General features: G+C 43.9%; 1 protein-coding gene across 1 annotated transcript in view; it reads right to left on the bottom strand.

The window, feature by feature from the left end:
- CWC22 (CWC22 spliceosome associated protein homolog) overlaps nucleotides 1–13,950 on the bottom strand; it is a 143,666-nt gene that overhangs the window by 119,795 nt on the left and 9,921 nt on the right. Inside the window, exons 3-5 of the mRNA XM_068245424.1 lie at nucleotides 13,724–13,849; nucleotides 10,976–11,539; nucleotides 595–723 (exon numbers count right to left, since the gene is read on the bottom strand). Coding sequence (XP_068101525.1) covers nucleotides 595–723; nucleotides 10,976–11,539; nucleotides 13,724–13,849 — 819 coding nt within the window. The remainder of the gene's footprint in view (nucleotides 1–594; nucleotides 724–10,975; nucleotides 11,540–13,723; nucleotides 13,850–13,950) is intronic.

Raw genomic sequence — 13,950 nt, 5'->3', positions numbered from 1 at the left:
ATAAATGATCATGCGCCCACAATTTCTTGATTTCAGAGAAAGGGTTGCATTGTTTTCAAAATGTAATTGTAGCTCTATGTAATGATTCTGATACTAGAAGTGATCAGCTGAGTTCTTTAACCCATTTGCAGCTTCAATAGAATTATCTCGCTTAAGATAAGTGCACTGCTTTTGATCTCAGTCAGCAGAACTAGTTGTGCTGTAAATTCTTGGAATGCTTTGATGTTTCACTCTACTAGCAGAACATGTAGTAACTCAAAGCAAAAGTCCTCTATTGTCTCACACTGCCCCCTAGTGACAAGTGGCCATAAATACACATTACAGCAGTATTAATTAGAAGCAGGGAAATGTAACAAAGAAGAAAAAAAGATCTGCTAAAATAACCTGGCCGGGAGCACTTGCAAGCCTCTATATAAATTGGCCGATAAAGAGTTAAAATCAAAAGCCAGTAAAAAAGTGACATTATAATTAACTAATACCGGGAAATATTCCATGTATATTATACAAATCACAAAAGCAAACAAAAATGGGCCAACATAATACAAAATGAAAGGGATTACAAGAAAAGCGACAAACAATGGAATTACCACATACCGTCCTCGGATGATGTTTTCTTGAAGAAGCTCCTGAATAATATTCCCAATATTAGAAACGTTCACTTTGTTAATGAGACCATTAATTGACTTCTTTAATGCCTCCCAGCTCATTCTCTGATAAGCTAAGCTGTGGAACAGAATCAAAGTGTCAGTACAGAGAAGAACACAAGAGGTTTCAGCAATTGTATTAGAAAACACAACTTGATAATGGACAAAGCTTAATGCATAAATGTTACTTGTTTCCATTTTAGTAGCTATATAATTGCTGTTTACAGTCTTGGGCAAAGAGATGAAGGATTTTTCAAGCCAAATGGCCTTTTGGCAGAAAATGACACAGTGATAAATAGAAACATAACTACAGCACACACATTATGGCTTTGGAAAACAGTGAAAGACTAGGCCCCGTTCACACTTGCGGTTCGAGTCCGCAAGTGTCCGGGGGCCGCAAAGAGACCGTACGGGTCTCTGCGGTGGCCACAAGGCGGCACAAGTTGCGGATCCGGAATGTATCAGTTGCGGCTACAATAAAGTAGCCGGAACTAGATACATTGCAGTGCCAGAAAGGCACCGTAAGCATGGAAGATACCGGCGTGTAGTCCGGGCCCCCCAAGTGGCATAGGACCGGTGCTGGAAGCATCCGGTCCTATTGCCAGTGTGATGAGAAACATCAGTTTCTCATTGCACAGCATGGCCGCATGCGAAGGGTCAGGATCCGGCCCGGGTCCGCAGCCGCACCGGGACGGACTGAAAAATAGCGCATGTTGGAAAAAAAGCAGGACCGTCCCGGAGCTGCGTTCCCGGATCGGATCCGGATGGCGCACGAGTGTGAATGGATACATTGATTAACAATGTATCCACTCACCATCCACTGTGTACGGAGCGTTCCGGGTCCGGGGAAGCCGGACCTGTAACGCTAATGTGAACCGGGCCTAATACAATAACATTGTGATAAAAAGGCTTTGTTCACAGTGGTGTGCTGCGGTGTAACTGATGCATTGTAACGTGCCTTGCAGCGCTGCAATGCTCCATCTAGGCGATATTCAAAGTGCGGCAGGTGCAGTTTAACGGCGGGCGGCAACATACGGTTATGCAACGGACTACTGGGAACCTAGCCTTAGACTCGTTCCTTTCTCTGGGTAACAAGTTGTTGTATTTATTTGCCAGTTAAGACGCCAGGGTTGTCACTTGCGTTGCTATACAACCCATTTTAACATAAATAAAGTTGAAATCATCAACCAGTAGCAACAGGCCAATGCCGAAACACTTTGGGCCTTTTTCCACTACACGCGGATTTGATGCAGATTGGATGCAGAATGGATGCAGAATGGATGCAGAAAAACTGACTCCAATGAATGCCTATAGGAAAATATGCATCAGAATAATCGCGTTTAGTGGAAACAGGCCCATAGGCATTCATTGGAGTCAGTTTTTCTGCATCAATTCTGCATCCAATCTGCATCAAATCTGCGTGTAGTGGAAACAGGCCCTTAGATTTGGCCCAGTATGTATGCATTTAATAATAATAATACAGACACTTCGCCCCATTGTCCCAGACAAATTATTGTGGACCTGTGTGGGCTGAGTGAGTTCAAAGGACTTAGAGCCTAGAGGTCCACTTTAAAGTACTGCTCACCTTATGGCACAATAAGTAAGGCAATTTCCCTTGCGCTAAAAAACGTGTCAGGAGTAAAACGCTGGACACTTATACTGTTGAAAAACTTTTTAATGGTTTTATGACCACCTGTTTGCTTATGAATGCAAGTTTGAGGGTGTTAAGGAGAAACAATAATCCTCAGCGCTCTCTATTGCACTCACCCACACTGTGAAGCCTGCAGACATTTTGTGCCCAATATCGGAGACAGTGACGGTCACCCCAAAAAAACATATATGCAGGAGTCAGGGCTAAGTTCAAACACAGGGGGGATACACTTTATTGCAACAACTCAAAATCATTAAAATGAAAAAACACAAACTCACATTGTGGGTCCATGCAAACCGAACCCTTTTGCTTTAAAACACATCAATACACTATTGCACAATAGCCAGTAAAGTGCTAAGTGCTGAGAAAGTCACCAGACTGTAGTTCAGAGAATGCCCGTTCTCCTTCCTGACCAGGTTTCAGCCTTCCACCGTCATCAGAGGGTTTGCATCTCACAACATGCATCCACGCTCAAACATCTGCACATACACGTTCAATGCCACTACTGGTGCCAAATTGGCTATATAAGCTTTGTCTGGGTATGGCCTCCTTTAGACAGGCAGCTGACAGGCAGTAAATGTGCCACCTGTCAGCTGCTCTTCTGCACGAGCCAGGCGCTTGTTAGTGCTTGGTACCGACACTAGGGAGATGCCCTCCCCTCCCCATTGAGTCACCAGGGCTGTGGAGTCGGAGTAATTTTGGGTGCCTGGAGTCGGGAAAAAATGCACTGACTCCTAATGAATTTGTAACTGTAATTAAAATAGAAAATATGATAAAATGTTCTATTTCTCAGATAATAGTCATTAAAAAATAATGTATATATACATACACACATATTATATACACACACATAATATATAAATATATAATCAAAATTAATTACTTGTGCTGCTGCAATAAAACAGTCCCCGTATTTTTAAGGTCAGATATACATATCTGATTGTGACTGTATATATGATGTGTACACAGGAATCTCTTATATACTAAATAACAACTATGCTGTAAGAATAAAGCCTGATGTGGAGCTGTGTCACTAATAGAGATGGTCAATGAGATGAATATAATTCTGCATTGATGCTCATGAAATCAAATAATTTGATATGGTTGTTAAAATTTGGTTTGGTGACTACAAATTAAAGGGTACCTGAGACGGTTGAAAAGTAAAGTTTTATACATACCTGGGGCTTCCTCCAGCCCTCTTCAGGCCAATCAGTCCCTTGCTGTCCTCCACCACCTGGATCTTCTATGAGTCCTGGTAATTCAGCCAATCAGCGCAGTCCAGCCACATGCCGCTCCCACAGCCAGGAACATTCTGCAACTGCACAGGTGTACTATGCTTCCGGCGGTGGAGTGTGTGCATGCGCACTACGCCCGACTGGCTCAAGTACCTGGACACATAGCAGAAGATACAGGTGGTGGAGGAGGACAGCGAGGGACTGATTATCCTGAAGGCGGCTGGAGGAAGCCCCAAGTATGTATAAAACTTTAATTTCATCTGTCTCAGGTTTACTTTGTTACACAGTAGTACTATACTCTACATATGCACTCCCCACAGAGCTGCAGGGAATCCACTGAGAATGCTGTGCACATTGAACACAGAGGTGTTGTCTGTCACCCATAAACCTTGTTCAGATTGTGCATGAAGAATGTGTAATAGAGGAATAATCTCCTCATTCCCCTGCAGAGTACCTGCACATCACTCTTACATGCACCCACACTTACATTGAATAGGGCCTGATAGATGGTCTTTGTTCCGGTTTGTACCTTTTACAAGTAGTCTTACCAAGGACTAGTTTTAGTCTAAAGGGAATAAATATAGTAGTCTACATATCCTTCTCACTTCAGTTGTCTTGTAAAATTCCTAAGTGTTGGCAGTTAGAGACGAATTTCATGTTACATACTTTTAATCAACAAAATTGTAATATGCAAATTAGAGGAGTCTGAGTCTGTGGAATACTAAACTGAGGAGTCGGAGTCAGTGGATTTTTGGACCGACTCCACAGCCCTGTGAGTCACATCTGAGAGCGGCCACAGCTATGCTCAGTCGCATGTCCTATGCAGCTGGATAATATCTCCACGTGTCAGCGATAGGCAGGCGTGATGTTACAACTGCTGCAATTCGGCTGCATTTATATTGCACCCGAATTGCACTGGAGGGCGGCAGACGTAGCGCTGAACTGCTTGACAAGCGCACAGTTCAGTCATCCGTCTAAAAGAGGCCTTAGTGACTAGCGTTGTATAATTCAACTTTCTGACCAGTGTCTGAACGGTTACAATACAGATTAACTGTGACTGAACCTGGCCTGTGCAGCCCCATTTCTGCCTATGGATACATCTCTTACCACTCACTGCTTAATTCAGTCTGCCCATTTCTACTCCAGCCTAAATATCTGCTGCTTGACCACAAATTGCTGACCATGGCTTGTGGAACTCTTCTTGTTCCTGTGCCAGTACCTACCTATTAGAAAACTCCTCATGTGACAAGTATTTGGCCCATCAGACTGATCTTATGCCTGCTTGTTTGTGTGTTTATCAAAAACTGAGGTACCCAAATGCCATTTAGGGTATAGTTCTCCTGATCACACATTCACAGACCTCTGTCCACGATGTGCGAGAGAGGGCACCATGTCCCTTAGTCTCCTATTGAGGAATGTTATATTTTTGACAATAAGCGAAAAATGCTGAGAGCCAGGTTATTCCACTTTGTTCTTAGCTGTACTCTATGCCAAGCCAGCTTCATAATTATTTGTATACACTTATTTCCAGCACACTTCATACTTGAGCCACGTCAGAAGGTTCCTTCAGCATTGTTCCTTTCCCCTGCCTCTCGCTCCTTTCTGACAATGAATACCACTTCATCCCTAGAAATTAACATGCCACCAACTGGGATGTTTTTGTGCAACTTCTGTTCACGTTCCTTTTTCACCCACCTCTCCTTCAATTAAAGCTTTAGCAGAAAGCCAAGACTCAGCCATTGTACTCCTGGATCATGCTTACATACTGTGACTTAACTGAACTAGGACAAAGGCCTGCGTGGAATGTTTAGAGAGATATTGTCTCTTCTTGTGAAAAAAGTTAAGTCTACATAAGAAACACAAGCAGTTCATGTGGAGGCATGATTTATTGTACGCATTTATAAAACTATACGGTGACTTTTCTTAATCCTCTCACACACATACTTATTCTTATGCCCTTTAAGCCCACACTTTCTCTATAGCACGTTCACTTGATGCAGATAATTGTTGGCCTGCATTTAAGTATACTGTATATAGAATAGTTCCCTTGAGAAAAATTTCCGTACGCCATATTGGTGGCTGTTTTAGATAAGAGCCAAATGTGCCCGCAGACTTCATAATGCCCTTGATAAGCTGGTTGCCAAGGTTCAGCATTTGATAGTTAAAGGCCAGTGCTAAAACTAGACCGTTCTAAGCCAGGGTGGCCATTCAGAGCTGTCACAGCAGTGAAACAAGCATTAGTTAATACATCCTTCAAGGTGGCTTAAAGGACAACTGAAGTGAAAAGAATATGGACGCTGCCATATTTATTTCCTTTTAAATAGTATCAGTTGCCTGGCAGCCCTGTTGATTTGGCAGCAGTAGTGTCTGAATCACACAAGAAACAAGCATGTGGCTAATCGTGTCAGATCTCACAATAATGTCAGAAACACCTGATCTGCATATGCTTGTTCAGGGTCTATGGCTAAAAGTATCAGAGGCAGAGGATCAGCAGGACAGACTACTATTAAAGGGACCCCGAGCAGTAATTAAAATCAAAACTTTCACTTACCTGGGGCTTCCTCCAGCCCACCGTAGGCTGCGAGGTCCCCCGCCGTCCTCCTAACTCTTCTGCATGTCATGCTGGCGGCTCCGTTGCCGGCCTCACCTGGCTGGGTGTCGGGCTGACACTTCCTTGGCGCCCTCTTCGCGCCAGCCGCTCAGCGTCATCACGGCGGCCGACGTGACAGTACTGCGCATGTGCGGTTCAGAATTAGAAAACCGCGCATGCGCAGTACGGTCACGACGGCCGTCGTGATGACGCTGAGCGGCCGGCGTGATGACGCGAAGAGGGCGCTGTTAGAATTTAAGTATTATATGTTTGAATTCGTAGGCCTCAGTTACTTTAACAGAGATTAGTTAAAAGACTTGATTTGCAGAGTATACCTTTAAAGAGGATTTCTAGAAGCACTGAAGAACAGTGTGATTCGGTACTCCCAAGGCTGTATCAGAGATATCCAGTGCAGAGGCCAGACCAGCTGGCGACGAACAACATAAACATGAGCCATTGTTATAAAAATATTCTCACGCTGGAAAAGCCCACGAAAAGGCACGCCCTCAATGAGAAGCTGGCAAGCTAGCGTCAGATCAGCGAAGGTGGGGGACGGGGATCCACATCAGGGCTGTGCAAACAGGCACCTTGCACGGAGCAGCTGATCAGGGGATCCATAGACGGGACAGAGACACTCTACAGAGTATCTCGGATTCCAGATTATTTTTCCCAGAGTCTAGGCACAGGGAAAAGAATGCCAGAATATGTGAAACAAGCAGTTGCTATGAGACAATCATGGTTACTGAGGTAATAGGAAGTGTTTTTTCCAGCAAGGTACATGGAGACACATAGATGTCAGATATTTCCCAGGGAATGATTTGCAAGAGCGGATCAGGGCTTATCTGGACAGGGTTACTTAGGGGATTATTCCTTTAAAGGGAAGGTCCAAGCAAAAAAAAAAAAAAATGAGATTCACTTACCTGGGGCTTCTACCAGCCCCATGCAGCCATCCTGTGCCCTCGTAGTCACTCACTGCTGCTCCAGTCCCCCGCTGGCAGCTTTCTGACCTCGGAGGTCAGGGCCAAATTGCGTACATTTTTACACATTCCCGCTAGTGCAGGAACATTAACACATACATTTTTACGCGTTAGTGGTGAAACGCGTAAATTTTTGTTCCTGCACTAGCTGGAATGCGTAAAAATGTATGCAATGTGGCCCTGACCTCCGAGGTCAGAAAGCTGCCAGCGGGGAACTGGAGCAGCAGTGAGTGACTACGAGGGCACAGGATGGCTACATGGGGCTGGTAGAAGCCCCAGGTAAGTGAATCTCATTTTTTTTTTTTGCTTGAACCTTCCCTTTAAGTGATGCACCTTAACCCTCCTGGCGGTTTATCAAAATCTGCCAGGGGGCAGAACAGCAGTTTTTTTTTTAATTTATTTTTTTATATCATGTAGCGAGACAAGGTCTCGCTACATGATAGCCGCTGCTCAGCGGCATCCCCCTAGCCCCACCGATCGCCTCCGGCAATCGGAGATCAGGAGATCCCGTTCAAAGAACGGGATCTCCTGGAGGGCTTCCCCCGCCGCCATGGCGACAGGCGGGATGACGTCACCGACGTCCTCGACGTCGTGACGTCAAAGGGGACTCCGATACACCCCTCAGCGCTGCCTGGCACTGATTGGCCAAGCAGCGCACGGGGTCTGGGGGGGGGGGCGGCTGCGGCGCGATGGATAGCGGTGGATTGGCGGCGATCGGATTGCACACGCAGCTAGCAAAGTGCTAGCTGCGTGTAGCAAAAAAAAAAAAAATGCGGTGCAGCATGAGTTCCCAATAGAGAAAGGGGGGGGGGGAACAGTAGATAAGGGTGTACCGGAGGTGGAAAAAAAAAAAAGGAGTTGACCAATCCTGGTGTCCGTCGCCATGGCTGCAGAGCGGTAACCGTTTTTTTCGTTTGTCGTGGACTGTAGAATGTTTGCCATAGGACTACCTACCTAGTGGGCATTCAGTGATTCTCATGTAGGCATATGAAGCTGGCATGCGTAGACCTGAACCCTGTGCAGTTAAAGTGCAAAACACACCTTCCTACAGGGAGGTAGCCATTTTTTGGGCAAGTATAGAGGTAGTAGCATTGGCAAACATTGGTCAGAGGGTACAACAAACAGGACTTCTAGCAGAGCTGATTGCGATCATTGAAGTTCTAGGTAAGTAAAAAAAGAATATAAGTAAGAGCATTGCAAGCTCAGCTGAAAAGCAGTCTGCAGGTAGCAGCGACATGTGTGTGGCATCCGTGCTTAGTACATACTGCGGCCGAGTATGTACAGGGGGGGATGAGGTAAGAGTTTTCAATGAGGTAAGAGCTTCCAAAGGTGAAGTCCGTGGGAGCATATGTTAAAAAGGTAAGTACTTATGACATTGTACATTGGGTAGTGGAGAGGAGTTTAGCTCCAGTCTACTAAAAAGAGTAAACAGAGTTCATCAGAACTATAAAGAAACGAGATCAATTACGGTATATATTGGTCAATCTAAAGGTGCACAGAGTACAAGCCCGCAGGGCGAAACCCAAATAATTAATAAGAATGGATTTGTTTGTATTTCGGTTTCAGGAGTTTGGCAATATGGAATCGAGAAAGCTGAGGTGCTGGCAGCAGAGACAGACATGTCAGTCGTATAAGCGAAAGTTTCCAGAGGTCAATCCTGGTGTGGAGAACAGCGAGATTTCCGAGATCAGAAAGAGACTAAAAAAACCTGACTGAGCAAAGCATAATGCAAATTGCTAATGTTTTTCTTTCCCAAGGAGGTGCTCTCATAATGAAGAGTACCATGCTGAAGCGAAAGTTTTGATTTTAATTACTGCTCGGGGTCCCTTTGAAGGAAAATAAACATAGCAGCCCACTTCCTCAGGCCAATAATAGCACTAGGGTAACAACAACGAGGCACTAGGCTTTGTTATTACCATGACACTATTGCTGGCCTGATGAAGTGGGCAAAACTTGTTAAATATTTAGTATTAACCTGGTGTCATCCTTGGAGATGAGCCACCTCTTTCTTTTCATATTTTAGAGGTTTCTAATGTAGTTTTATTTATATCAGGCACCTCTTACGCCCTTTGTGCTTCATGGTCCGGCATGAAGTGACCACCAAGTGCCCCCAGAAGCTACACCATTGTGCCTCCTGCTGTTGTCCCTCCTCCTCACTTCACAAAAGAAAGACGCATCACTCGACTAGCCTAGCTGCGTGTTAGTACAGCTCTGAGGCCTGCAGTGCCATACATACGTTTAATTTCGATCAAATTGTGCCTTTGTACAGATTTAGACCTGTAGCAGTTACTAAGTAGAGGGAATCCCCTGGCAAGTCTGTCAGATAATCAATTGTAGATTATCTAGTGAGCACAACAATCCAAGAATTGTGTCAAAGTAGCAGCACTATCACAATGCATGGCTTTTTCTGCCGTGCATGACTGCTTCGTTCTATTGGACCATCGAAAGGCCTCCTAGTACTGGACAATACATTTATAAGGATTTATAAGGACAATACATTTATAATCTTTAAATAAACATGTATACAGGAAAAAATTATTGCATGTTGCACTCGAAAAATGAGAACCCCATTTTTAGTTCCATAACTAATGCTAAATCATTTACAATTCAGTTTAACAGAGCCTTAAAATAAAACCCAAACCTAAAGGGATCTGAGCACTATCTTAATAAAATACTAGTATAGAATGATCGTGCAGCAGTTAGCGTGAGGAGGAGAACAATGGCCTGAGCGATCAGATGAGATTATCCAGTAGTCCGGATCTCTCACCAATGCATCAGAGCTGCTGTGCGCACACTAGACTCTCGGCAGAGGCCGCCCCGAATGGCTCTCTTGTGTGAGACCCGTCTAGTTTGTGTTTACACAGGAAGGCAGTGCAGGAAGCAACTACTATTAATGAGACTGAATCCACCACAAAGGCAGTGAGTATTCCTGAGGAATAAGACATCACAAACCAAACACAAATAATTCTGCCTCAAAGAATATACAAATGGGTTTTTATGAAAAACATCACATGAACTGTTAATCCAATGTTAGAAGGTCATAGTATTATCATTTATAAAGCACCAACATATTCCGTGGCGCTGTACAATAGTACTGCAATATGTGATGTTTAGTTCTAAGCAGGGGAACTCAAGGGTCCTGTACAAAATGCCTCATATCAAGCGCACAGAAATCAATTTAAAGCACATTTTGAACAAACCTGCAAAGAGAAAAGGGTTCAATTCTGGCTACTTACCTCAGTACTAGGGATGATCAATGAGATCTTCCGAAATTATGCAAATTTTTATGTAAATGTATGCAGTTTTTTAACCCAGGTTTAAATTGATTGGTCCATTTTCAGGCTGCATATATTTGCATAAACTCAGAAGAATTTGTGCATATCTGTGATCATCCCTACTCAGTACTAGGAGGCCTTTCAATGGTCCAATAGAACGAAGCAGTCATGCACGGCGCAAAAAGCCAAGCACAAGAGGCTTGGAGGAAAAAAACCCATTTGACAAGCTCTTGTTGAATATATTTAAAAGAATACAGTGCTGGAATGCTGGGGTACAAGAGGATCAGGAAAGACTAGATTATCCAGAGGCTTCCCACTACGATTTTTTTATTTATAAAATTTCACTTTACAATAAATGATAAAAAAGTTCCTACTACCTCAGCTCTGCCATATACTCCTCAACCTCCATAGCGCTACGTGTCAGTAGAGAGTAGGGTGAGGCTTGCGCTCTGCCAGGCTAGTGGTTTGTAGACTCTGAGCTCAGGACCATGGCACCTCCACTAGACTATGGCATCATAGCATGTTAATCTAATGGAACTTCCAGAAGAGGTTTGCAAATACTACACACAGGCGATTCATCAAATTCAAAAAGGAGCGTCTTACCTGCTCTTATCAGTTATTTGCTCTTGCATCATACGTAGCTTGGCAGGGGGGATATAAGCTCCTCCAGTCCGGGTAAGAATTGGATCCAAATCTTCTTTCTTTTTTTTTACTGGGGGCTCTGCTCTAGTATCTTCTGACCTTTCCTCATCCTTTCCACCTGGTGGGGGGGATCTTTTGTTCAGTCTTCGATCAGTCTCTCCATCTGGATCTCTTCTAAATCTGTCTCTTTCTGAATAACCCCCATCCAGTTCCCGCCTTGAACGATCTCTGTCATAGTCTCTGTCTTGGTCTCTTCTTGATCTGTCTCTTTCATAGTCTCTATCAGGGTCCCTTCTGGAGCCATCTCTATCATAGTCTCTATCATAGTCTCTGCGTGATCTGTCTCTTTCATAGTCTCTGTCTGGGTCCCTTCTTGATCTGTCTCGTTCAAAATCTCGATCTATATCTCTCCGTGACCTTTCTCTTTCGGAGTCGCTATCTGGATCTCTTCTTGATCTATCTCGCTCAAATTCCCTATCTTGATCTCTTCTTGATCGATCCCACTCTCTGTCCCGCTCTCTCCACCTAGAAAAAATAAAAAAATAAACTGGTAATGGAAAGTAAAATGGGGGAACAACACAATAGCACTATTTAGGAACCAGGCACAATAAATAAATGGAGGTTAAAGTGAACCTCCAGACTAAAAATCTACTCAGCAGCACTGAAAAGGCTTGGTGTTTCTTTAAGTTTCACAGCATCAGAACTTTGTTTTTCTTACCCAAGCCTCATTTTTAGCTGCACAGAAGAAAACTGCCCGGGTATTTTTCCCCTGATGCTGTGCAAAGCATGATGGGATTTCTGATGAAGTTGTTCTCGTTCTGCTTTCTTTTTATATTTTGAATTTGAGATTTGAAGCCTAGCACGTGCAGCTGGGAGGGGTGATCAGGACACAGGACAGTTGGAACTGTCACCTCCTTTCAACCAAAAAGATGGCTGCCCCCATGTTAAAGACGGCTGCCCCCTTGAAATCACAAACATTTGCCTGTTCTTTTAAAAAGGGTAAGAGATTATACTACCTATCTATTTTAGTTAACATAACTAATGTAACCTAATAACAGTATGTTTGTTTAGGCTGAATTTCCCCTTTAAGAGGCTCTTATCTCTAATCTACTGCTTTCCAAAATCAGTGAGCTCCAGCAAGTGCACCTGCAATCATACATACATGACAGTTTCGCTCCCTACCCACAGATTAGGGACCAAACATTAGCCAAACAAATGGATTATTAAAAAAGGACAAAAACACCAGAAATTCTCTCTTCCTGTGCCTTAAGGTGCCCATACATCAGGCGTTCTGTGGGCAGATCGACCAAGACACAGATATCTCTCTTATCAGATCTGATCGCACATGCCCCGTGTATGCCAGCTGCCCCTTGGGGCACATGTATGGACGGAGGACATAACCCAGAGGCAGCAGCAGACACAGAGAGGTAATGTATAGCATAATGGGCACCGGGGGTGGGTTTAAAAGAAGAGATGAAACATTCAACGTCAGGGGTTTCGTAGCTCGTCACGATATCGCTTGCTGTGTTACCACTGCGCATCCGACCGACCACCAAGGCCCGACATCTTGCAGCATGTCCGACCAATTAATGTGACCAATTTAGACCGAAAATTGGTTGCATCGTCGATTGGGCATGCACTTGGCGGTACCGATTTTCATCCAATTCAATTAAAACAATCAAATGGGATGGTCGATCGGCCGCCAAGTTGCCTGATATATGGCCACCTTTAGGGCTCAAACAGAGAGAGATGTTTTATAGAAGTCATCAGTACCAGACACAAAGGTTGTCCTAGACCTGCCTAGGAACTCAACTGCAGAGTTTATCATCATCTATCTGACAAAACACTGGTAGAGGTGCCCTATATATACACTGATATAAATAAAGGGAGAAGAGAGGGAGAAATTAAAGGGAGAAGCCTCATTAGGATCCAGAGGCTTCCGTCTCCCGAGAAAAGTACCTCATAGGTGCATAAAAGTGGGTATATGACTTCACAGTGCCTCTTTAAGTAGCAGGGAAGCATAGCAGCTCTGGAATGAAACATACTAATGACTGGCACTGCACTACTTCTCTCCTCACCTTTCCTCTCTGGAAAAGGCTGGCTCTGGTAGAATCAGAGAACACATCAGACCACGCTGTGAGGCTTCTCCTACCCACAGATGACACAGTCTTTTAGCAGTCTTTGCAAAGGAAGAAATCTGCCATGGCAGTTTTCAGAAAGGGAGCTTGGATAACAAACAAAACTTTTATTTTATGGCACAAGTGGTTAGTTTTTAGCCTTTTCTTCTTTGTACTCTGTTATAACGTCTGCTGCCTGTGCTGATTCTATTTTACACCGGAGGTCCGCTTTAAGTTCTGCAACGTTTAACTTCCAGACAATAACAAGCACTTATGTCACTGCGCTACACAGCAAGCAGGAAAAATCTGAGTACATTAAGCAAGAGGATTTTCACAGAAAGGGGGCTGGTCAATACAATTCTTGTGCACTCGATCAGAATATCAGCTAAGTCAGGCAAAAAAACCTGCAGCAGTGTGGCGATCTCAAGTTAGTTATCGGCAAAACCCTATTCGCTGCTTGCTCTCTGTGTAATAATCTTCCTTCGCTTGACTTGTCTAAAGGATTAAAATGCCATTTTTCTATTTACGCATTAACAAAATAGGAAACAGTACTCCGTTCTGTTAGCAAGAGTCTACATAAAAACAAGCTTACCTCGTATCTTCATAGCGTCCATTTCTAGGTCGATCATCATCACTGTCATGATAATCACGGTCCACGTAACCTTGGTTGCGATCAGAGTATCCTCTGTCACTAGGAGAAGGTGACCTATCTCGATACCTGCAATACATGGAACATTTTCAAAATGAATTAGGAAGACATTGCAAAATCTATTTCTTCAACTTTCACAATACACAACCAGTGACAAGTGGGTGTATCAA

This window comes from Hyperolius riggenbachi, chromosome 7 (genome assembly GCF_040937935.1).
Source record: "Hyperolius riggenbachi isolate aHypRig1 chromosome 7, aHypRig1.pri, whole genome shotgun sequence".
NCBI classification, from domain to species: Eukaryota; Metazoa; Chordata; class Amphibia; order Anura; family Hyperoliidae; genus Hyperolius; species Hyperolius riggenbachi.
Note: the sequence above shows the minus strand (reverse complement) of the source record. Positions and strands in the feature narration are given on the sequence as shown.